The sequence below is a fragment of the Lycium ferocissimum genome, chromosome 11 (genome assembly GCF_029784015.1).
Source record: "Lycium ferocissimum isolate CSIRO_LF1 chromosome 11, AGI_CSIRO_Lferr_CH_V1, whole genome shotgun sequence".
Classification (NCBI taxonomy): domain Eukaryota; kingdom Viridiplantae; phylum Streptophyta; class Magnoliopsida; order Solanales; family Solanaceae; genus Lycium; species Lycium ferocissimum.
Window position 1 is genome coordinate 19,136,043 of NC_081352.1, and position 26,487 is coordinate 19,162,529.

Here is a 26,487-nt window from a genome sequence, read left to right on the forward strand (position 1 = left end):
TAAGCTTTCTTTGTTAAACAAAATGATGAATAGCTAATTTTAGTTCTAAGGTTGTGGACCCTATGATGGGTATTATGTGAATGGGTTTCTACTATTGATATATGCATAATGGTTGGTGGTATTTATTCAATCTTTGTGTTTTAGCATTGGGTAATGATTGCAAGCATTAGCCTAAGCCATTACACTAACTTTTCTTGGGAAAGAGAGTTAGCATTGGTAAGATTGCCTAACAATGACTCGGGGCGTTAACCTTCGTTTAATAGACTAACTTAGGAATAAAAAGAAGTCTAATTTGCATTATTGGTCGCTCTTCGATTTCAACTCTTTCGCATTTGGAAAAATCATAAAGAGGAAATACGGCCTAACTGTTGGGAAACATTAGGAAGTCCTTAAGAGATCGAGTGCATACTCTTAGAACAACCATTAGAAGTATATCACATTGAAACCTGAAGCATAATATCTAATCAAAGCTGGGAACACAACCTTAGTCTCTCTCTCGCATTAATTACAATTCAAGTCAAAGTATTCGTTTACATTACACAACAAATATTTCAAGCTATTCAGAATAGGATTAAAGCCTTTAAAGACTAGTATCGCATACAATTAGTACCCTTTTCTCTCCATATTCCCTGTGGTATTCGACCCTAACCTTGTTTGGGTTATTATATTTGACAACGACCGCTTTACGCCACTCATAGGTGTAATTTGAGCGTATCACGGAGCATACTCTCCTAGTTTGTGAGTGAACACATCCAGCTTCTACATCTTGACGGTCTCGTCTAGCAATGAATGTGCCGAAACCCCATCGAAAATCAGTCGCTGCTCCTCGATTATTTTCTTCTGCAGCTTTCCCCCAGTTTCTGTCCCGGCCATCCATTGATCATACAATTCCTTTGACCCTTTGACCGAGAATCGGAGTTTTTCTTCCTCTAGCCGTTTGGTCCATACGGCTAATTTACGACCCTACGGCGGTGTATCATCATCCGTAGCATGGCTCGCACTTGGCTCCTCTGAGCCACTCTCCTGGGTTTCCCCCCTGCTTGATACATTCGAGTCAGGATTCCCCTCTTTAGACTGGGAGGCTTCCGACGAGGACTTGGACGGTGTCATGGTTGGGGATGTAGATGGCCTTGTCGATGTGCCTTGCGTGGGGGCCCCTCTGACCTTCGGTGGCGGTATAACTTCTGCGCACTCGGATCCTGATTTTTCCCCTTCCGAATTGGAGGGTTCATCTCTCAAATTAAAGTCCGAGCGCACTTTCTTTCTTGTGCCTTTGCGTTGGGCCCCCACTTTCCTTGCATTCTTTTTTTGACCCATTCCTGTAAAAGACACATCTTATGTGCTTTAATGGAACAACCAAACAAAAACGAAATAACTGTACACAAAACTGTGTTCTATCTATGACCCTAAATGTGAAAGACGGACCGTAAAGTGAAATACGGTCCGTAAACTGAGATGGTATTATGCCATTTCTTTGGTTGACCTCACTGTCTGTCAACTTATGATTAAATACGGACCGTAAACTAAATTTCGGTCCGTAAACTGAGGTCGTATTTCGCATCACACAATCACAGAAACAAAGCATGTTTTGGTTGTTCAAGTATATTGAAAATCCTGGTTTCACATTGTTTTGGGGATTGGGTTACTCAGACTTCACCTAATTTTCTACCGAATTCGCATCAATTACTCATGAGTCATGCTATTGGTGGGCATACCAAAACCTCAAATTTGAAATTCAAGGTGTGGAATGTGCTCCAACCCATTTGGGTCCTATTAACATACTTCCCAAGAGATTTCAAAGCTTACAACATCATTATCCCCATACATGATCATTAAACAAGACAAATTTGCACAAAAACCCTAGTCTAATCAACACCCACCAACTATTGCAAACCCAAATTGCGTAAAGTAAGAGTGGAGAGTGTCAATCATACCTGTACTGATGAATATTAGATGATAACCTTGAAGAATTTTGAGATTAAAATCAACAAGAGCGGTTAAACCAAGGGTAAAGAGATTAGGGTTATGTTTTTGTGAAGATGATGAATTTAAGATGGTGCAATAGTGTATTTATGGAGATGAGAGGTGGAAGATGATTAGTTTGGTAGTGGAAGGTCGTGGGTTTGTGAAGTTAGAGTGGGCGGTTATGTTTGAAGTGGTGGAAAATAATGAAAGAGGCGGTATATATTCTTCTCTCTCTCTGTGATTTAAATGACTGCCCGTTTCTTTTTTTCTCCTTTTTTTTCTCCTATTTTTTCTTCCAAATATGGTCCATAAAGTGATTTACGGCCCGTATTTAGAGATAGTTCTTTGGACAGTGCACTGTATTGTGTCATGAAGGATTACGACCAGGTTTACGGGCCGTATTTTGAAATACGGTCCATATTCCATGGTCGTAATTTTTCATGTTATAAAACAGTGCTACTGTTTTGTGACATTTAGCACTGTTTTGTAATATTATTAAATACGCCTTGTTTTACGGTCCGTATTGTGAAATACGGTCCGTAAACACCAGGCGCATTTTGCAATGTTGCAAAACAGTCTCTCTGATTACTTATCTTACCTGCTATTCAGCATTTTTACGCAATCTGTTCCGGCACCAAAACAACCATTACCCTATATGCAATAAAAACAAAAATAAAATACACATTACACTTCGGTTGCCTCCCAAGAAGCGCTTGAGTTAACGTCGCGGCACGACGGTGGTACCCATTCACTCCTTATCAGCGAACAACGGGTTAGAGTTCGTTCTTAGGTGTTTCAACCGGTAGCAGTCAACAATTCTATTCCGATCAACCATCCCATGATAGTGCTTCACCCTCTGCCCATTCACCTTAAATGTCTGAGTTCCATCTCCGGACTTCAGTTCAATCGCCCCATGGGGTGAAACACCTACCACCTCAAACGGACCGACACCGCGATTTTAGCTTGCCCGGTAGCAACTTCAAGCGAGAGTTAAACGACATGTGATCACCCTTGTAGAATTCTCGCTTCAAGATATTCTTGTCATGATACTGCTTCATCCTCTCTTTATAAAGTGATGCACTCTCATATGCCTGGTGCCGAAATTCATCCATCTTATTGAGTCGAAACAACCTTAGCTTGGTCGCCTCTTCCTAAACCCTATTCAACCTCTTCAAAGCCCACATAGCCTTATGTTCAAGTTCAACCGGCAAGTCACAAGCTTTTCCGAAAATGAGCTTGAAAGGTGAAGTCCCAATCGGAGTCTTGAAAGCAGTCCGATATGCCCATAGAGCATCATCGAGCTTACGGGCCCAATCAGTTCTATTTGCATTCACCGTTTTAGCTAGAATACTCTTGATCTCCCGATTGGACACTTCCACTTGCCCACTTGTCTGAGGATGATAAGGTGTTTCCACCCTATGTTTTACGCCATATTTCTCCATCAATCCTGCGAAAGCTCTATTGAAAAAGTGGGAACCACCATCGTTGATTATAACCCTCGAAGTACCAAATCGAGTGAATATGTTCTTCTTGAGGAACCCCATGACACTCTTGTCCTCATTGTTAGGTAAAGCCACCACTTCTACCCATTTCGACACATAGTCCACAGCAACCAAGATATATTTCATGCCACTAGAACTCACAAAGGGTCCTAAAATGTCAATCCCCCAGACATCGAACACTTCTACCTTCATCACAAAATTCATAGGCATCTCTTTCCTTCTGCCGATATTCCCTTGCCTCTGGCATTGATCACAAGACCTTAACAATAGATTTGCATCATGAAAGATAGTCGACCAGTAATAACTGCATTCAAGAACCTTTGCCGCAGTCCGGTTACTACTATGTTGACCCCCAACAAGAGAGTCATGGCATGCCTTTAGAATCGCCATCACTTCACTTTAGGGAATACAGCGCCGAATGATGTTGTCTGTGCATGTTCGGAACAAATAAGGCTCGTCCCAATAGTATTGTCGAGAATCCCACAAGAACTTCTTCTTTTGGTAAGCTTTGATAACTTCTGGAACTATGCCTGTCACCAAATAATTAGCAATGTCAACATACCACAGTGCCACTTCCATTGACATAGCCAACACACTCTCATCTGGAAACGCATCATCTATATCTAGCTCATCCGAAGGTCTCCCAGTTTCTTCAAGTCGAGAGAGATGGTCAGCAACCTGATTCTCAATACCCTTGCGGTCCTTCACCTCAAAATCAAACTCTTGCAGCAATAGCACCCATCGGATCAGTCACGGCTTTGCTTCCTTCTTCGCCATAAGGTATCTCAATGCTGCATGATCAGTGTACACTACTACTTTGGACCCCAACAAATAGGCCCGAAACTTCTCAAAAACAAAAACTATGGCAAGTAGCTCTTGCTCCATCACTGTGTAATTCATCTGGGCAACATTCAATATTCTGCTTGCATAATAGATTGGGTTCATAATTTTATTGTGCCTCTGGCCAAGCACATCACCTATTGCGAAACCACTAGCATCACACATCAATTCAAAGGGCAAGGACCAATTAGGAGCAACAATAATAGGAGCAGTAGTGAGGCACTGCTTTAACTCATCAAATGCCTTTCCACACTTGTCATCAAATAAAAACTTAGCCGCTTTTTCAAGAAGCTTGCACATCGGGTTAGCAATCTTGGAGAAATCTTTAATGAAGCGCATGTAGAACCCAGCATGTCCCAAGAAACTTCAGACACCTTTAACTGAGATAGGTGAAGGAAGTTTTGCAATCACATCTATCTTCGCTTGATCGACCTCAATTCACTTTTCAGAGATTTTGTGACCGAGGAAGATCCCTTCCTTCACCATAAAGTGGCACTTCTCCTAATTTAGCACGACATTTGTCTCTTCACATCTTTTCAGCACTTGACCCAGATGGCCAAGACAATCATCAAATGAATCACCCATAACAGAGAAGTCATCCATGAACACTTCCAAGTAGTCCTCTACCATGTCAGAAAAGATCAACATCATGCACCTCTGAAAAGTGGCTGGAGCATTACATAACCTAAAGGGCATCCGGCTGAACGCAAACGTCTCATAAGGACAAGTAAACGACGTCTTTTTTTGATCCTCCAATGCAATATTGATCTGATTGTCGCCCGAATAACCATCAAGGAAGTAATAATAAGAACACCCTGCTAGTCGATCAAGCATTTGATCAATAAAAGGCATAGGGAAGTGATCCTTGCATGTGGCAGTGTTGAGCTTGCGATAGTCCATGCAAACTCTCCATCCGCTTATAGTTCTCATCGAAATCAGCTCATTCTTTGCATTGGGCACAACTGTGATGCCACCCTTCTTAGGAACACATTGGACTGGGCTCACCCATTTACTATCAGCAATCGGGTAAACCACTCCAGCGTTTAACCATTTTATGATCTCTTTCTTGACTACCTCTTGCATATTCTAGTTCAATCTCCTTTGATGCTCTACACTCGATTTTTGCCATCCTCCTCCAACTGGATTTTATGTTCACAGATCCCAAAAGGAATTTCCCGAATGTCTGCTATGGTCCACCCAATAGCACGCCTATATTCACGCAATACCTCCAAAAGCTGCAGAGTCTGCTCCTCAGTTAGTAGGGCTGAAATAATGACTGGCAATGTATTGTTCGGACCAAGAAACTCATACTTCAGATGTGATGGGAGCTGCTTAAGCTCCAACTTAGGTGGCTCAATAATCAAAAGGCTTTCTTTGGAGGAGTTTTTCTATTTTACAGATCAAGATTTAGCTTCTTTGGGTGGTAAGAATATGAGCCCAACCCAACAAGCGAATTAACTGTCTCCACATAACCCTCCATGTCTTCAGCATCAAAGTTCACAAGAATACCGGCTAGAGCTTCGCCCAAACTTTATTCTTCCATCTTGAACTCCATCGCTTCATCAACAACATCAAACTAATCAATTACCGAAATGCTCTCGTAAGCACTTGGTAACTTCATTCCCTTGCTATCTTGAAAAGTAACTTCTTCATCGTTGACTCGAAATTTGATTTCATTTTTCTCAGAATCCATCAAAGCTCTCCCTGTAGCAAGGTTCGGGTCTCCCTAGAATAATAGGAATGTCCCTATCAAAAGCACAGTCAAGGATCACAAAATTAGCGGGCAACATAAATTCACCAACTCGTACAAGAACAGCATCAACCACACCAACTGGCCTCTTAATAGACTTATCAGCCATCTGTAACCTCATAGTAGTCGGCCTTAGCATCCCCAAACCTGATTGTTTGTGTATAGCAACTGGCATCAAATTAATACTCGCCCCATTATGACACAAACCACGAGGAAAATCATGGTGCCCAACAGAATAAGGAATGATGAACGCCCCAAGATCGCCCTTCTTTTGAACAGTAGTTGTTGAAATGATGGAACTCACATTGTGAGTCAAACTCACAGTTTCATGTTGCACCATTTTCTTCTTGGTTAGGTGTCCTTCAAATATTTAGCAAAACCAGCATCTCCTTGATAGCTTCAAGAAGGGAAATTTTAGAGACAATTGCTTTAGCTGATCATAATTTTTTTTCAAACTTAGCATCTTTTTTCTTCTTCACCAACCTCTGAGAAAAGGGAGGTTTTGATTTGAAAAGCTGAGTCAAAAGGCGGAGAGCCTCTTTCACAGTTTGCTTGCTCTTGTCATCAACCTCCTTCAAAATCTCTGGAATATCAGCAACTTTCTTGTCCGTAGGATTCTCATCAACAATAATTGGTGCTTCAGAGTACACCTCTTCTTCTTCATCTATCGGCTCAAGCTGAACAACCTTTTTTCAGAACCTTAGAGCATTTTACCACTCCGAGTACTAATGGCAAACACCCGATCTACACCATCTCCCCCCATTCTTTGGATTTGGAATAGTGTCACTAGGAAGTCCTCCCTTTTTAGGAGGGTACTGCTCTCTAGAAATATCACACATCTGTGACTCAAGCTTCTAAATAGCTGTTGTATGGGAACCCACTGTCTCTATCAGCCCAGATAAAGTCCTCTCAGACTTTGATTGATTTGCCAGAATCTTCTCAAGCATTGCTTCAACCTTCGAACTACCTTGCTCGGTTGACTGCCGTTTCGGTGGTATATAAGGATCGAAACTCTTGTTCCCAAAATTGTCGCTCTTGTTGTAGCTCCCTTGGTTCATACCACCATAATTATTATTTTAGTTCCCTGAGTTGTTGTTGTTATAAGTACCTTGACCTTGCTGAGGTCTCCATTGATTCTGATTCTGGTAACCACCTTGGTAGTTCTGTCTTTGATAACCCCTTGAGAGTTATTCACATAGTTAGCATCTTCAATCTGCATAGGAGGTCCCTCATGAAACGGACCCTCTTGGGTCTGGTACGTCCCTTTCGGCATACCTGCATCATCCTCACAAACATTCACCTTCTTAACTGGGTTTCATCAAACTTCTTTGTTAGCAAGAAAATATTTGTTGCAAGCTCAGCCAATGTTTGCTGGGTATCTAGATTCTCCTTTACCATATTCTGGATCATGGCACTACCGTAAGTCACAATGTCAGCATTGTTCGAGTGCCAAGCCTGATTGTGAGTGGTCAGCCTGTCAAGCATGTAAGTCACTCGTCAGTAAGATTTATTCATGAAACAACCATCACCGCATTGTTAGCAACCGATTGCGTCCTTCGGATCCGACCCTCAGTAGAACTTCTCCATTAATATGTTCTCCGGAAAATTATGATTTGGAATCTTTTGCAAATACTCTTTGAATCTCTCCCAAGCTTCATATAACTGTTCCCCCGATCGCTGCTTAAATTCATAGATCTTGTCACGAATCTCAGCCTTTTTGCTAGGAGGGTACCATTTCTTGAGAAAGACTGCTGCCATCTCTGCCTATGTAGTAATAGAATTTCGGGGCAGCTTCTCGAACCGTGCTCTTGAATCTCCAGCTAAGGAATATTTGAATAACCTCAGCCGAATAACATCTTGTGGAACGTTGTTTTGGATGTGATTAGCACATATATCCATAAAATTCTGCAAATGACGTTGAGGGTCATTCTCGGTAGAGTTCCGAAAGTAGCCCTCAAGCTTCAACAACTGGTATAGAGAGGAGTCAATTTTTACGTTTGCAGCTCCACATCGAGGATGAACAATAGCAGATGCATAGTCCTCCTCCGGAATAAGATCAGCAAAAACATTTTCTCCATCTGATTCATTCGCCTGATTATTCAATCGATTCCCCTGGTTACCAGCACGTTGGTTTTGCTGATTCTAATTCATGTTCACCTGGTTTACAAGGAATAGCAAACAAGGTCTGATAGAATAAGAAAAAGACTTCAATCAAAGCAAATGCTATTTAGTAATTTCAGAACCGTAGTCCCTGGCAACGGTGCCAAAATTTGATACGCTCAAATTACACCTTTAATTAGCGTAAAGCGGACGATGTCAAATATAGTAACCCAACTAGGTTGGGGTCGAATCCCACTAGGAATATGGTGTGAAAAGGTTACTAAGCTCGTAGAATGCTTAATTTAGGTCTAATGTCTTAATCCGGTGATTTTTGTAAAAGTTGGTTGTTTATGACTAATTGCTAACTAATTGCTTTGGATTGTAATTTATGGTAAAAGAAACCAAAGTTGTGTCCCCCTTAGATAAGGTGTATGATCATAGGTATTGATCTTGATATACTTCTTATGGATCATTATATGAATGCACTTAACCTCTATATGAATCTCTACTATTTTCCAATAAATAAAGATTATCTCTTTCTATGATTTTCCCAAATATAAGAAAGTAAATATGAAGAACGGTTAATTATGTCAATTAAATTCTTCTTATTCCTAAGTGAATTTATTAAACAAAGTTTAAAGCTTTGAGTTCTTGTTATTTATTCTTACCAACCCTAATTGTTTTCCCAAACAAATCAAGCTTTATTGCATTAATCAATGTTTGCAACCATTAATTATGAATGAAGAATGAAGAATAAATAAACCCTAATAATCCATTATGTGTATATCAATCACAAAACACCCATCATTGGGTTCACTACCCTAGTAAGGGAATTTAGCTACTCATGACAAAGAACAAGAAATAAGAAATTGAAGAATTCATAATTGCTTACTTCGGAAGAAAAGCGGAATTGATAATACTTGAATTGATGTTTTAATCTTCAAAAACTAAAGAGTATTTGATGTTCTAAGTCAAGAGACAAAAATATAATAACTGATAACAATTAAAACCATACAATGACTATTTATAGGTTCTGAAAACGTAAAAGTTACAGATTTGCACTTTGGTACCCGTCAGTACAAAATACGGTCCGTATTTTGAAATACGAACCGTAAACTAGTTTACGCCCAGGGTTTCCCTCAAGAGTTGTTTAACTGCAACCTCCTGAAATACGAACCGTATTTTGATTTACGGTCCGACTTCTGCATAGTCGTCTTTTAACTTCCAAAACTTCAACTTTCTGCCAAATGTCTAAATGATTAAATATGCTTTGAAATACGGACCGTAAAGTGGAATACGGTCCGTAAAAGTTATTTGTATTTCACCATCTCAGTATGCCCTTCTGGTTCTGCTTATCCTTAAATACGCCCCTGGAATACGACCCGTATTTGAGAATATGGTCCGTATACTGAGTTTACGGTCAACTTCTGTACTTTAACTGTTTTGGTTGCAAATCTGCTCCGTTACCTGAAAAGCACTTAAAAACACATTAAATAAACACTAGCTTGATTAAAAACAAGTAAAACTTCTCGTAAAAAGGACTTGGATGTGCCATAAATTCCGGGCACATCATCAATCTTCTTCTTTTGTTGGTATTAAATATGGAAGTTATTGGTTCCCTATTGTTTCCCACATTGTTGGTGCTTTGCCCCCACTGAGGACCCTTTGTTTGTATTTCTTTTAGCATATAATTGTCCTATATAATTGCTCCTGATAGCCTTACTTTTAGTAGCAAAGTTAGACTTCTGGAGTCTGGCTAAGTATGCTTGGGGAAGATACAAGGATTACCAATCCTTACTGCATTACTAAGCTCAGCTTAAGATTGTTTAAGAAAATACTAGTTGCATGGACACAGACAAGCTGATTCTTGTCATCACGCTATCAAAAGCAGCATGATAGTCCTTCACGAATCCATTATTCTTTACCCGTAACAATTCTATTGTAGGATCTGTACACTTAGCCCCAAACCAATCTGCTAGGGCATAAACATGATCTTCCTAAGTTGGTAAGGCTAGATTGGCTCTTCTTCTTAAATAGCCTTGATGCCACTGCAGGGCATCCTTTTTCAAAGTGTGTAGCTACTAGTTTCAACCTTTGGTGAATAGGAATATCCTCATTGAGAAGAATTGTTCCACTTTGTACAACCAAGTTCTCAAGTCCTCTCTATTGAACTTGGTCAATTCGATCTTGGTGCACTTGGTAAAGGCTGGTGAAGGTGCAAATGCATTGCCACTATACTAATGCAAATGTGAGGGGGAAGGTTCACAAGGTAATGTTGGGAGTTTTGGTAGAATGGAGGTGGTGTGTAGGGAATTTGATGAACTGGAGGTGATGTATAGGACATTTGGTGGACTGGAGGTGATGTATAGGGCATTTGGTGATACAAAGGAGGTAGGGTATGAGTGTGTTGAAAATAGTGGGCAGAAGGATACTGAGTACCTTGAGTGTAGGGAATATGAGCAAACTGTCCACCTAGAGAGATATTTGCTAGGAATTAGGAATGTTTTGGTAGTGTATACTTGGGTTGGGAGGAATCTATGAGCTTTGAGGTGGTACAAACGAGGTTTGCGTGATAACTGGTGGTAGATATCTAGAGATCTGTGAAGATTGAGATCTTAGAGGATAGAAGGTGTTTGGTTCATGCCTAGAAATATTGGGAGCTTGGCTATTTAGATTATGGAAAGAAACAGGGTTAGGGTTCATCAAAGCCAAAGAGGATGAAAGACTTCCAAACTCAAATGGGGATCAGAGGGTGAATAAGTTCACTTGTTACAGGAGAAAGTTCTGTTGTGCAGTTGCTGGCTCGATGATCATGAGCATAATATTGAGGTTTTAATGATTTGACAAATAATGTACAAGAGAATCAAAGGGAGATATAAGGTGGAATTCATTTGAAGAACGAGACATCCAAACAAATCTCCAAGGGACTCAGTGAAGCAGTCACAACATTCAGAGGAACCATTCAAAGGAACTGACCCTTAAGCAATTGGAGGCTGAAAGTTATTTCATGCCGACCTTAGAGAAAAAGGAATATTGACTGATACCTATTGGATAATGTTGGCACAAAGCCATGTGTGAATTTTTTATGATCGACAAAGTGAACCTATAATGAAAAGAAAACCAGGTGTAGGTACATGTGACAGTGGACAAAGTAATGAAACAAAACTAGACAGTTAGTTGATGGTTGAGATGAAGCAGAGGTTCCAGACAATATAAAAAGCTTGAAAGAGCATAAAACACGGGATGGATAGAACAGGTCTATAGACATGTTCTATTGCAAGAAGCTGCAGACACATCAACACTTGATGGTCAACATAAGTTTGTCAAGGAAAGTGCAATGGGGAAAGCACATGGTAAATGGAACTGGTCAAAACACATGTTCCATCACAGAGATAGATGCAGACAAGTACTAGTTCAATGAGATGAAGATGACTAAGTCCCAGAGCAGTTCAGTAAAAGAATAGAACAAGCCTAATACATGTTCTATCACAACGAGTCATCAGGTGCAGTTGGTGAATGAATCAGAAGATAGAGATCATGAAGCAGGAGCGGTGACTAAGACAAGACTTAGAAGAAATTGCTCAAGCAAAGAAAGTTGCAAACAAAACATATGAACCAGGTCTGCGAACATGTTGCAACATAGAGCAAGAACATGGTTAGAGTCACAGAGCTGATATAGAGTCACAGAGCTGATACAAGGCGGAAGACATTATTTATTCAAGCAATGAATAAATATAAATAAAGAAGACACACACAGAGTAACACATGATCAATGAAACGGGTCTATTAGCATGTTCCTCCATCCATCACAAAAGCAGACTAAAGATAGAGTCGCAGGAATGAACGAGAAGGGGATGATGAAACAGGTTTGTGAACATGTTCCATATCAGATAGTGCAGAGATTCAGAGGCAGACGAACTAAGTGGATGAAACAGGTTCGTGAACATGTTCCAGCACAAGTTCTCCAAAACTAGGATATGCAGTTTTATGGTAAAGACTTGGCGGTCAAGTATGCAGATTTTCTTGCCATATTTGTAAGGATTAGTAAGACTTCTACCGAACAAGAAGCGGACTCAACAAGTAAAGAATCCAAATACAGCACAAACCCTAATATGTTATGGGCCTATTCAAAGAGGTTTTTTTTGGTTTCCCGACTTGCTGTGGACTCAATGTTATCAATATCCAAGTCTTACAAAAAAAAAAGGTTTGCGCACCCACAAAGAGAGAATTCAGAATATTGAACAATCAAAGGATATATCAAGAATATTCAAGTATTCAGGCATGCGTCCCTAGTGCAAGAAGAAGATTGAAGAAGTTTTAGAATAAGGTTATGTTTTACAGTTCTTGAGTCTAGAAAACTTGTGTTAGTTTGGGATATCGAGTTGTATCTTTATCCGCTTTGTCAGAAACATTACATTTAGATACAAAACGTTGTAAATTAAACTTCAAGTTGGGATCAACTTAGAGGTTTCTTACTAGTCTAGGGAGATTAGTGAGATAGGGATTGAAGGTTAGTTTCTCGGTTATGGGGATTGTAACTTGAATTTGCAGAGGCTCATTGTTGTTATTATGGAGTTTGGGGAAAATCCTACAGAAGTGTAGGTTGTAGTTTTTATCGCCTTTGTTAGTCGGGTGGTTTCCACATAAAAATCATCGTGTCCTTTACTTTTCTGTTCATTATTATTATGCTAACACGTACGTAGAATAGGTAGACCAACGTGATCTATCCTAAGGCGAAAATCAGGTGTTGATCAGGATAAACACTTAGGTCGTGCAACCCAACAAGTGGTATAAGAGTCAGGTTCTACTAAAAAAGCTAACACCTTAGGAGAAGATCGTGATAATAATTGCACCATCTAGGGGACTCAGTGAAGGAAGATCAATCGACAGGCCACCATTTTTCAATAGAGAACACTTTGCACTGTGGAAAAAACACATGAAGACATATTTGATGGGAGTGGACTATGATCTCTAGATAATCACCCCATGAGGCCTACTTGTTCCCACTGCAACCAGACCTGATGGCTCAAGGAGAATAAAAATGGAAGAAGAATTCTCAGTTGAAAACTTTAGAATTATGGAACTGAATGCTAAAGCAGTACAAATTCTAAATTGCAGGTTGGGGATTGAAGAGTACAAAAGAATCGCTAGATACGCAAGTGCTAAGAAAATTTGGGATTCCCTGATACAAGCTCATAAGCCTGAAGAAGATAGACCAAATAATTGCAACTATGCCAGAGAAGTTGGTATGAATGAAGCGCCAAAAACAAGGATAAAAAATTGCCCACCTTAGGGTCTTGGATGCAAAAAGGCCATGATAACTGCTTGGATATCACGACCCAAACTGGAGGGCCATGATGGGCACCTGGCCTTACTCGCTAAGTACCACTAGACATACATCTGTAACGTAATCATAAGCAGAGGTGGGCCATTAGGGCCTCCATGGGGTAGTCCGCTAAATTATATAAGTAATAGACTGGAATAAAATAAGTCTGAAAGGACATACAACATCTGATTGTACATAACTGTCTACAAGCCTCTACTGGAGTACATGACATAACGTGGTCGGGAAAGAGCCCCGCCATACCCATGGTATATGCATATGTGTGTATATATATATATATATATATATATATATATGCTGACTCACAAGGCAACTTCGGAACAAGTGCAGTGTAAAAACACTATCTGCTGAGCTGATATCCTACTGGAAGGACCGTGATCCTGGATATCAAGACTTGCGGGCATGAAATGCAGTGCCCCCAAGAAAAGGGACGTCAGTACGAACAATATACTGAGAATATGTAACGCATGGAAGGCAGCATAACAGAGACATGAGAGAATCCACCTGCACATCTGAACTGCCACTGTGGACCAATGATATGCATAAATACTGTGCATGCATGCAAGAGGTCATACATATATATGCCTGTAAAGCCTCTGTCGGTATCCCATCATACCATATCGGCCTCTGTGGGCATCACCATCATCATTATATGACCTGCTGATCAGGTGGTAGTGCGTATATAACGCTGTCACCTTCCCCATACCCCATACATACATATATAATTTAAAATATACGCGTATATTAACTCCTGAGGAGTCACAGGTTTGTATATGCATATATATAAATAAAATTCAATGCATAAACATAATAAGAGTACATTCTGAATATGTCAAAGTGATGTAAGGTCGTTATACGTCCGAACATCATTATGGGATAGCATTTTCATCAACAAGTAACTTTAGAGATCATATTGGATCTAAAGGAAGACTTTCCGAAGATAACACTATAGAACATGAATCAAACGGATCATCCCTAACTTATAAGAATAGAATCATTATGAATTTAACGTTATGTGTACATCTTGTTCATAAGGATCATGACAAAAAAGAGAGGAAAGGGACAACCTTAACATACCTTAAGTCATCCAAGCAATCCAACAATCGAGCTACTTACAACTAGCACACCAATCCTATAACAAGGAATACATATACTAACTTAGATGACGCTAGCATATCACGTATATCAACGATAGCTTGATTCTAAAATGAAACGAGCAACATTTTCCCTTACTCTCCAATCACATCAACATATGCGACAACCCACAATAACAACAATAAGCTTACAAAAGTCCTTAAATATTCCTTTCACTGTCCATACAAAGATTATATACCAAACAACCCAAAGTATACCAATATACAATAACAATATACACTTTATTTCTTCCCAATCAAGGAGTATAATCCGATCAACACATCAACAACATTAGATACTACTCATATACATGGAAATTAGCTCAAGTACACAACCACAACATGCTCAAACAGTCCATAATCTCAACGTAATTCCTAACTCATGTTTGGACTTCTCTTTACCTTTTGTTCCTTAAATCAAGTTGCAAAATCATCAAACAATAGCAAGAACGTATAATAGAGGTGAAACCTTACCTTAATCATGCAAGAACAAGCTCTGGATCTAATTAATTCACTTGAGGAAAACCTCCAAGTTCAACAACAAGAACTTCTTGCACTTAGCAAACCTAAATGAGCTTCCTAGCACTTAATTCACTCAATTCTCTTGAGTTTTGCTTTGGTTTAGTATAAGAGCTCATGAAGAGGGTTTAGGAGTGTATTTGGGTCTGTTTTGGGATGAAATGAGCCCCCAAGAGGAAAAAATGAAATATAATGCAACACTTAAAATCCACCGACATAAAGTATGCCCAAAGTCTACTGGCCGTACTTCAATGCACATCCCGTACATTTATCCCGTACCTGGAATGTCAAAATCCCAACTTTTTGGAAAATTCTGGAAATAAGGTATGGGCTGTACATTATCCCGTACTTCTCAGATTTGCGATCTGTCAGTTGCATTGGAAAGAAGTTTCGTTGAACTTGAATTTACATAGGTTATGCATTTCATAACTCCTCATATTCTATAAGATATACCTCGCTCAAGTTGGACCAAAAATCCTATCCAAAATTTTGCCAAGTTTTCCCAAAGTTTCAACAAACTTAATTTCTTCGATTCGCTTATTCTCCAATCTTTACATAACTTAATAAACATAAACTTAAACCCTCATAACCATAAAATAGACATGTATAATCTCATATAACCTTGAAGATAACTCCAGTGTCCAAGACTAGGACAACTGACATCCGACGAATCTCAACGTACAAAACTACGAGGTGTAACAGTGGAGTTCAAACTCTCACGAAGACACTAAGGATGAAGCTAATCACATGGCTCTTGTGGTTATTGGATACTCAGAACTAGATACGGATGAAGACTCAGAGGTAAATGTTCTTGACCTGAAAGATAAACTGGACATATTCTCAAAGAAGGCTCACCTCCTTAATGAGTACTCTAATTGATGAATATCATGATATGAGCACAAAAAGGGTTTAGTTACTCAATGCCTACACGAGCCTGAAGCATGAATCTATTGAGTTAGAGGCTAGTTAAATAAAAGCTGAAAAGGAGATCAGCTTATTAAAGGAACAGATCAGTCAACGTGATACCTTGGTCACGTCTCTTAGAACAAAAATCCAAAAGCAAAAAGAGATATCAACTGGAAAATTTGTAATAAGAGAGGAGCAACTAAGGTGGAAGCTGAGTACAGAAGGATGAATAATGAGATGTAATCTGAGAGAGAAAATCTAGAAAATTGTGCCTTGACTTAGAAAGAATGAGAAAAAATCTCGGGAGAGTCAGTCCCTGGACACAATCATCACAATGCTCTCAAATTTTGCTAGGCAAATACATAATGCAAACTCTAGTCTAGGGTACAACAAGGAACAAGAAAGAAGGGAATCTACAGCAGGAGAATATTGCACACTTTATGGTAAAACTAGACACTCTAGAAGCAAGTGCCCTGTGAATATAAGGCATATAGAAAGATACCTGAAAGCAACTGACATAAGAACTAAAATAGGGAACACAAATAGAACAAGGATAGAAAACAAGTCCCTATATGTGCCTGCAGTATGGACAATGAGAAATAGGGTTCATCTTGACAGCCCAAGGAGAGAATCTAAGACTGCCAAAAGAAATATTAGATCTCTTAAAACAAATGAAACAGGAAACGAGAACAGGTTCCCCTACATGCCTCCTCATATGAGAAGAAGAGATATGACCTACCTTCTCAGCCAAAAGAAAGAGCTCATATCAAGATATAGGAATACTAAGCCTCTCAATACTAGTGATACAAGAAAAGGGAACTAGGCTCCTTATGTATTCTCAAGATGGACAAGAAGATATGTGTTTCATCCTACAGGAAATAAGATTGGGATGAGGCCTATTGACAGAAGGATCATACCTGCTATACTGACTGCAACAGGTAAAAGGAACAGGTCTTTTCATTAGACTTTATTACTGACTAAGAAAATATCAAAGAAGTCTACAATAGGGGTAAGAAGCAGATTCACTTGGGCTATGCCAGAATGGATGAAGAAAGACTTGATTCACCCTCTTGTACAAGGACAAGGACCCGCCTAGTATGGGTTCCTAAAACTAATCTCTGATTACTTAGCAGTTGTAGTGAAAGGGAGCAAGCACAAAAAGCACTAACTCAAGGCTTGCTCAAGATACAGAGACTATTCACATGAAAGCTCCTTTCACTTGCAACATTTTGAAAAAAAAGGAAATACAAATTAAGGAGATGACAAGCAACAATTAGACATACTGGCACTCAGACAGGGGGACTCTTCAAGGAATCATGCAGAGGAAATGGGTTCATCAGCACATATGTCAACCTTTTATGGAAAGCACATTGACAGGGGGAAAATAAGGTTCAACCACTATGGGAGATGAATCTCAAGGAAAGGTCTTGCATTGCAGAAGAAACAGGTTGAGGAACCTGTTCAAAGAAATAAAAAAGAGATACCAAGGGAACAATTAGTCAAAACAGGTCCGGGCTCAACAAAGCAAGCAATTGTCACGTGACCTCAAAATTGAATATTCCTATGATGTCAGTCAAAATTGAGCTACTGATAGTTGATAAAGGGTTAAGATGGAGACCATGCTAAAAGAATGATGATAACAGTCTTCCTCAAAAACTTAGCCAGAATCCTTGGTTCAGATAAACTGAGTACTTCAAAGTTGGAAGCATAAAATATATTACTCAGTCCTTTACATTTGATTATGTGGCCATACCTTAACAGTTTCATGATCTCGAAATAGTTCTACAAAGGTATTCTGTCATAACAACTGGGCTGAAGATCGGGATTGCACATGGTTAATCGTTATTAATTCAGGTATGTATTTCTTTAGTTACAATTAATTGTACATTTAGATCATGAAACAACTTGTAAAACCTGTTCTACCTACCCTGTCAAGAACCTAGCCAATATTAAAATAGCTTTGAGAAAAGAGAAAAAGAGTCATGATGACCCCTCTTGAAAACGGCAGCAAATCAAATCAATTTGCTTCCCAAAATGACTTTTGACCTCCTCTGTTTAGACCACCTTCCTTGTCTCCTCACCTCTACTTAAACAATCCACAAATCCTCAAAATCTTATTTACTTTATTCTCTCCTTCATCACAACACCAAATCTGAGAAAAGAAATGCCCTTCTTCTCCTTCTTCTCCGATAACTCTAGGTTCACTATTCAATCTCATGACTCAACCAATCCGAACATGCCACTTTATTTCACTGTCATCAACTATCCATTCCCTCCTAGGTGAATCTATTCATCTGGAAAGATAAAATGGGAAAGAAAAATGGTTGGGGCTTACAGAAAGGGTAAAATTTCTAAAGAACCTAAAACAAGGGTTAAAACGAAAGAAATTAGAGTCACAACAACTTTTCAAAAAAAATGAGTTACTGGACATTAAGAGTTCAATCCAAGATAATATCGGAGGCCTATTAGGAAAAACAAGTGAAGGAGGTATAAGGGTTCGTGAAAAAATAAGAAAGGAGAAAACAGAGAAAAACCCTCCAATATCTGGGAAAGAAAAGAAGTCCACATTTCAGTCCTCATCGGCAAAACTGGTGGAAATAGATGGTGGATCTGAGAAAACGCCAAGAAAGCTGACAATAAGCATCATCAATCTGGGGTTGAAGAGCAGTCAGGGTCATTATCAGCATGGGAAAAATAATCAAAAAAAGGTTAGTTCTTAGGTTACATGGATTGTAAATTGAATTTGCAGAGGTTCATTGTTGTACTGGAGTTTGGGAAAAATCCTACAGAGGTGTAGGTTGTGGTTTTTATCGCCTTTGTGAGTCGGGTGGTTTCCATGTAAAAATCATCGTGTCCTTTACTTTTCTGTTCATTATTATTGTGCTAAACACGTATGTAGAATAGGTAGAGCAACGTGTTCTATCCTTAGGCGAAAATCGGTCATATGGGTTAAAGGAAGTTCCAAGTTGATTAGGATAAACACTTTGGTCATGTAATATTTTACAAAACCAAAGAGATTGATCAACATAGAAATTATTATTGAAGTATAACAAAGAAGAGTTGGTTCCAAGTCAAACAAGTTATGGTAATATTTTGAGCGATTCACGTGAAAAATGCGTTGATACAAGCGCGCTAAAACCTTAAGTTGATCAACATGAAATGGACCAAATACAATGAATTGTTTAAACCACACACTTTGAACCTCGTGCAAAACCCTAACCCTATGTCAACAATTCCTTTGAAGAATGTAACCTTTTGCAATGGTGTACCAGTATTACGTTGGAAACAAAATGAAGTAGAACAAATGGAACGAATGCAGAAACTACAATATGCCGTCATTGGTAAGTTTTCTTATGGTTGGCCTGAGATGGAAGAACTACGTACCATTGTGCCTGCGCAATGTGGGATTAAAGGACAGTGTGAAATTGGTCTATTTAGACATAGGCACGTATTGATACGTTTATCTCTCAGGGAGGACTTTATTAATCTATGTTCCAAAGGGTCATATTATATAGTCGAGGGATGGATGTTCTTATCAAATGAGGCCTTTAATTTATGATACTAAGTTTAAAATAGATGAAGAAACATCTAGGGTGATTACTTGGATCTCATTCCCAGATCTTATGCCAACTTTCTTTGGTCAAGAGTCTCTATTTTCACTTGCTTCTGCACGTTGGAATTCCACTACACCTGGATAAAGCAACTGAGAATAGAACTAGACCAAGCTGTGCACGAGTTAAAGTTTTGCTAGACTTATTGGCTGATCTTCCTTCCTATGTGAATATGGAAATTGAAGATGATGAAACTCAGGGAATTAGAGTGGATAAGGTAAAGATCAGATATGATTATTTGCCAAAGTATTGTTGTGAATGCAAGTTACAAGGTCATTGTGAAGATGAATGCTGGAATTTACACCCTGAATTAGCATATGTTGATGATGAGGAGAAGGGTACTGATGTTCAGGAGAATGGAAAACAGGTGGTTATAAGTGAAGATAAGGGGAACTCATCTGTTGTGGTTACTAAACAGGACATGCCTGTTAATTCTGGAAGAGGAAAAGCTATGATTCATAGTGAAATTCCTCAAAATCCAATCCCTGAGAAGAAAAGGAAGAATCAACATAATAATAGAATGAGGTTTAATGCTAGATTATTGGCTAGTGGCAAAGTGCTTGGTGATCCTGGAAATTGGAATGTAGTGAAAGATAATAGAGTGTTTGATGAGCCACCATCTACAAGCACAGATGAAACTACTCAAAAACAAAGTCAACAGGCTGATGATATAGTTACTCATAACAAGTTTGATGCCTTACAAGAAGATGAGCAGGCCATTGAGGTCATCAATGCTGATAGTGTGGCTCAGAATGAAGAAGTGATCAACATTGAGATTGGACATAATGGATTAATACAAGGAAAGGATGACCAGATACAACAGCAGGCTGATCAAAGTGTATTGGTACAGCAAAAGGAGACTGAAGTTGTTGTAGAAGCTTCCATTGTGGTGGTGAATAATGGAAAAGAAGAGCAAATACAGCAAAAGAATGCATATTCAAGTCCAACTACATTAATAAAGGGTAATGAAGTTCTGCATAAGGAGGCACTAATGGAGGTGGAAACAGCATCACAATCTCAAATAGCACAAGAAGAGGGGTTGACTGATTTTGAAGTGGAGCCATCTAATGAGGAAAGATTAGTGGAAGAACAACCTTTGATGGAAAACAACAATTTGGCTTTGATGGAAAACAATAACTTGGCTTTGATGGATTTGGCTTTGATGGAAAACAATAACTTGAAGGGTCAAATTCAGGTCACTGATGTTCTCCTGGAAGGAAGTGGATTGGCAGAAATACCTCAAGATCAACAGGTCACAAAGATAAGGGGAAATTCTCCTATGAGGGAATTACATGATCTGGTATCTCATAATATTGAAGAGTTGGATGTAGGATCAGATACAGTAGGAAAAAAGGCAGAAGATATCAGCTGTTTAGATGATGAAGAAGCTATTGCTATTGTATTGGATCATGTTACAAAAGAAGCAGACCTCTCACCTAAGTCTCAGGTGAAAGGTACAAGAAATGCCAAGAAACAAGTAGGTCAGGAAATCCAACCTGTAAGGGTGATGCCAAAAAGAGGTACTTCTAAATCTAGTTATAAATGCTGATGAAGGCTCTTTTTTGGAATATTAGATCAGTGAGAACTCAAAAAGCTTTTCATAGAGTGCAGATGCTGCACAGGCACCACAAGTTCTTCCTGATAGCTTTTATGGAACCTTTCCAACATTTGAGACATATTGATCAATATAGAAGGAAAATTGGTATGCAGTATGCCAAGGCTAATTGCAATGGTAAAATATGTTTTTTTTTTTAATGAAAACATTGATGTGGATATTTTGGAGGATACTGCACAACAAATTACTGTTAAGCTATTTTTCCAGGAATTGCACAAAAATATGGTAGTTACTATGGTGTATGCAAAGTGTGATGAAGTGGAAAGAGTGAATTTATGGGACTGTTTGTGTAATCTATCAGCCACTATGTCAATGCCATGGCTAATAGGTGGTGATTTTAATGTAATTCTGAATGAAGAAGAGAAGATTGGAGGCTTGCCTGTTTTCCCTCAGGAATATGAAGATTTTGCTTGTTGTGTCAATTCCTGTGAGTTGTCTGAGGTTAACTTCAAAGGCAGCCCTTTTACATGGTGGAATGGTAGAACAAATGGAGAATGCATTTTCAAAAGGTTGGATAGGATGCTTGTTAATGATCTGTTTCAATCCTGGTTTGGTCAAATTGAAGTAGATCACCTGTCAAGGACTGGGTCTGATCATGCACCTTTGTTATTATCTTGTACTGATCAAACTCAGACATTTATTAAAACTTTCAAATTTTTGAAGTTTTGGACTGAGCATGCAGATTTTCCTGATGTAGTTAGGCAACATTGGCAAGGTGATTCAATTGATGTTTTCCTGGCTTTTAAGCAAAAATTGAAAAGTGTGAAAACTGCTCTATCACAGTGGAGTAAACATACTTTTGGGGACATTTTCAAACAGCTGAGCATTAGAGAGGAGATAGTTAGAATCAAAGAAGACTTGTTTGAGGAATTCCCTACAGAAGGTAATAGAATGATCCTTCAAAGAGCACAAGCTGAACTGAAGAAATATATGCATTATGAGGAGGAATTTTGGAGACAAAAAGCTGGTTTTGACTGTTTTGCAGAAGGAGATAGAAATACAAGATTCTTCCATAATATAGTGAAGGGCAGAAGGAAGAGAACTCAGATCAAAAGAATACAAAACTCTGATGGTACTTGGATTGAAGGGCATACAACTTAGCAGATGAGGCAATTTCCTTTTATCAGAAGCAATTCACTCAAGAGCCTCAGCAGGAGGAGTTTTCATTATTGGAGCATATTCAAGAGCTGGTGACAGAGGAGGATAATGTTGTATTTTGCAGTATTCCAAGTCTTGAAGAAGTTAGGCAAGCAGTATTTGAACTAGCTGGGGATAGTGCAAGTGGCCCTGATGGTTTATCAGGTTTGTTTTACCAGTCATGTTGGGATATAGTTGGTGTTGATGTGCATAAGGTGGTGAAGGCTTACTTTGAGGGTCACACTCTTCCTAAGTCTATAACACACACAAATCTTGTATTGTTGCCTAAGAAGAATGAAGTTGAGACATTTTCTGATATGAGGCCAATAAGTCTTAGCAACTTCATAAACAAGATAATTTCTAGAGTGTTACATGACAAGATTGATCATATTCTTCCTAGGCTCATTTCAGCTAATCAGTCTGGTTTTGTTAAAGGGAGAAACATCATTGAAAATGTCTTGTTGACTCAGGAAATTATGGATGACATTAGATTGAGAGGAAAATCTACAAATGTAGTTTTGAAACTTGATATGACTAAAGCCTATGATAGAGTATCATGGTTATTTTTAACTAAGGTACTCAGGAAGATGGGGTTTGCAGAAAGGAGTGTGGACTTAGTATGGAGATTGTTGGCTAATAACTGGTATTCAGTGCTAGTTAATGGTCAACCTCATGGCTTCTTTCACTCAACTAGGGGTGTCAAGCAGGGTGACCCTTTGTCACCTGCTTTGTTCATTTTATCTGCAGAGGTTCTGACAAGAGCCTTGAATTCATTGTTTGAAATCTCTGAATTTAAAGGTTATGGGATGCCAAAATGGAGTGCCAATCTTAACCACTTGGCATATGCAGATGACACCATAATCTTTGCCTCAGCAGACAATGATTCACTAAACATGATCATGAAGGTGTTACAGGATTATGAGAAGGTGTCTGGTCAGCTGATTAACAAAAGGAAAAGTTCTTTTTACATGTTTGCTAAAGTTTCACAGAATATTGTACAAGGGGTGGCAACAACTACAGGATTTTCAAGAGGTTCATTTCCTTTTGTGTACTTAGGATGCCCAATTTCTCATGCTAGGAAGAGGAAAACAGATTATTCTGAACTTATTAAAAAGGTGAAGGATAAACTGCAAGCTTGGAAAGGGAGGTTGCTATCACCTGGAGGAAAGGTTGCTGATATCAAGTGTACTTCAAAGTGTCCCTATACATCTATTATCTGCAGTGAAACCTCCAAAATGTGTTATCAAGGAAATACATCAGATTTTTGCCAAATTTTTCTGGAGTAATAAGGAAGATGTCAAATCTAGGCATTGGTCTGCATGGCTTAATATGTGTTTTCCTAAGGAGGAGGGTGGTTTGGGCTTCAGATCCTTGTTTGATGTGTCAAAGGCATTATGTGCTAAATTATGGTGGAATTTTAGAACCTCAAACTCACTATGGGCCAATTACCTATGGAACAAATACTGCAAGAAGCAATATCCTCAGTATGTCCAATGGAAGGGAGGTACACAGGTTTGGAAGATGATGTTAGAAGCAAGAGATAGTATAGAATAGGAAATATAGTGGGAAACTAAGAGTGGAACTGCTAATGTCTGGTTTGACAACTGGACAAAATTAGGAGCCTTGTACTATACATTACCTGATCAAGTCATTGATGAAAGTGTGGAAGATGTATCTGAACTGCTAGATGGAAATGATTGGAATTTCCATAAGCTACAACAACTACTACCAGGTGAAATTGTTAATCATATTCAAGAGGAACTTCTGATGAAAGAAAGTTCAACTTTGTGGGACAAGGCATGGTGGATGATGACTAGCTCTGGGAAGTTTACTGTTTCAAGTGCCTGGAATCTGCTTAGACAAAAAGGCCATATCTCTACAGTGTATAAACAGCTATGGATAAAAGGGGTCCCTTTCAAGATATCCTTTTTCTTATGGAGATTATGGAAGTTTAAGCTACCTGTTGATGAAGTGCTAGCTAGCATTGGAATAAATGTAGTATCTAGGTGTTGTTATTGCATGAAGAAACCATTGATCATTTATTCTAAATGGTGTGCACAATATATCTAGAAGGTTTTTGGTAGTGTTGCTGGTATACAAATGAATTGCTCTCAGGTGAAACAAGTAGTGCAAATATGGTGGAATACTAATTGTCATTATAAGCTGAAACCTATCATTAAAGCAGTACCAGGAATGATCATGTGGAAAATATGGAAATGGAGAAACACAAAGCTTCATGGAGGTTCAATGTCTATGCATAGGGTGATCCATGAAATTTCTCAGAACATTCACTTGCTATGCAAAGTAAGGTATCCAGTTTGGCAGAACATCCCTCATAAGTGGCTTGATATTATTGATTACTTTGAACAGTTTAGACCAAGCCTGAAGTGCACAATTGTGACATGGAGAGTGCCTGCAAGTGGTTGGTATAAGTGCAACAGTGATGGTGCTTCAAGAGGAAATCCAGGTCCTAGTTCAGTGGCCTTTTGCATTAGAGATGATAATGGAGATCTGGTATATGCAGCAGCTCAAAAGATTGCAGATGGGAATAATTTAGTTGCTGAAGCTGTGGCCATCAAGCAAGGAATTAAGTATTGTATGGATCATCAACTGTATCCTTTATTGGTGGAAACTGACTCCTTAGCCATGAAGATGTTCATTAGAGGAACATGGGAAGTTCCATGGTGTATTAGTATGATCTTAAAGGACATCAACAGATTGATAAGAGGGCAGATTGTTGAAGTGGAGCACATATATAGGAAGGGAAACTGCCTGGAAGATTTTTTAGCTAACTATGTTTTTGATTTTGCAGGTACACAGCAATTTAACACTTTTCAGGAGCTACCTTCTATGGCTAGGAAACTATTGAACATTGATAAGGCTCGTATTCCAAATCGAGAATCAGATATGCATCGGACACTAGAGTTTCAACAACCGATTTGCTTAAATTGCTTTCTTTAGCATGTGTATGATGGAAGGCTGTGGGACAGTTTTTTCCTGCATCTAGTCTAGTTGTTTGAGAAGTTCAGGATGGGTGGTATTAGTGTGCATGCATGCTCATCCCCATGCTGGATAACTTAAACAGATGAGGCTAAATGCAGCTTATATACCAAAGACAACACACATTGGATATGTTCCTTTTCATTTGTAGCAGGAAATTACAGAATGTGAGGCTACAAACCTGCAGTATGAAGAAAATTCAAGTGATTTGCTTCCATTTCATCTGGTGAGAGATTGGAGATGAGATAGATGGATGCAAGTCAAGACTTTATTTTATGTATATTTTTTGCCGCATCTTTGAATTCTAGCTTTGTTTTGCTATTTTAAAAAAAAAAAATCCACTATATGGTTTTATTTTAAAAAAAAAAAAAATCTTATGCAAACAATTCTAAGAATCTGATTCATGGAACACATCGGAGTAGCCCGATCCTAATAGGTTCCTTACCCCTTTTTGGTCTTTTTCTTCCAGCAATAACTTTACTTAGCTCACGTTGTAACGACCCGCTTGGTCATTATAGTCTTGTCGGCACTTTCTGACCTTTCCCAGAGCTTGTTAGCTCACCTTTGACCTGAGGGGACCGTTGACATGCTTCCCGAGGTGTTCAGGGTTGAATTGGGTGACTTTTTGGGAAATTTTGGCTTTAAGCGAAAAAAATTGACTCAAATTTGACTTTTGGATAAACGGACACTTTTCAAAAATTCATCGATTTTGAGAGATCCGGATGGTCATTTAGAAGTTGTGTGCATATCTGGTTCGGTTCCCAATGCACTCGGGTGCATTTTGGGACTTAGGTTGGGAAGTTAGAATTGAGGTATCGGAGGTTGACTCAGTCAATGAGACCTCCGTTGGAAATTCTGAGGCCATGAGTGCGTTCGTAGCGTGTTTTTATATGTGTCTATGTATTTGGTGTGTGAGCAGTTGGCCTCGGAAGTTAGCCAAAAATTCGGGATTGAAAGTGTGAAACTTGGTATTATTCTGGTGTCTGGTGCCCACTTTGGTGGCACCAGCACCGCTTCAGCGGTACCGGTATAGCGGTCACCCTGCCACTGGAGCGTCCTGTTCAA

General features: G+C 39.1%; 1 protein-coding gene and 1 non-coding gene across 2 annotated transcripts; both read left to right on the forward strand.

Annotated features, from left to right (window-relative positions):
- Positions 1-7,660: 7,660 nt before the first annotated feature.
- LOC132038744 (small nucleolar RNA R71) lies at positions 7,661-7,766 on the forward strand. Its single transcript, XR_009410226.1, has one exon. It is a non-coding gene; the product is annotated as a small nucleolar RNA R71 (small nucleolar RNA).
- A 13,633-nt stretch (positions 7,767-21,399) lies between these two features.
- On the forward strand, positions 21,400-25,383 carry LOC132038098 (uncharacterized). The gene is made up of 5 exons (XM_059428821.1): positions 21,400-22,261; positions 22,390-23,607; positions 23,645-23,926; positions 24,041-24,417; positions 24,538-25,383. Exons 1-5 carry the CDS (start codon positions 21,400-21,402, stop codon positions 25,381-25,383), a joined length of 3,585 nt encoding a protein of 1,194 aa, XP_059284804.1.
- Positions 25,384-26,487: the final 1,104 nt, after the last annotated feature.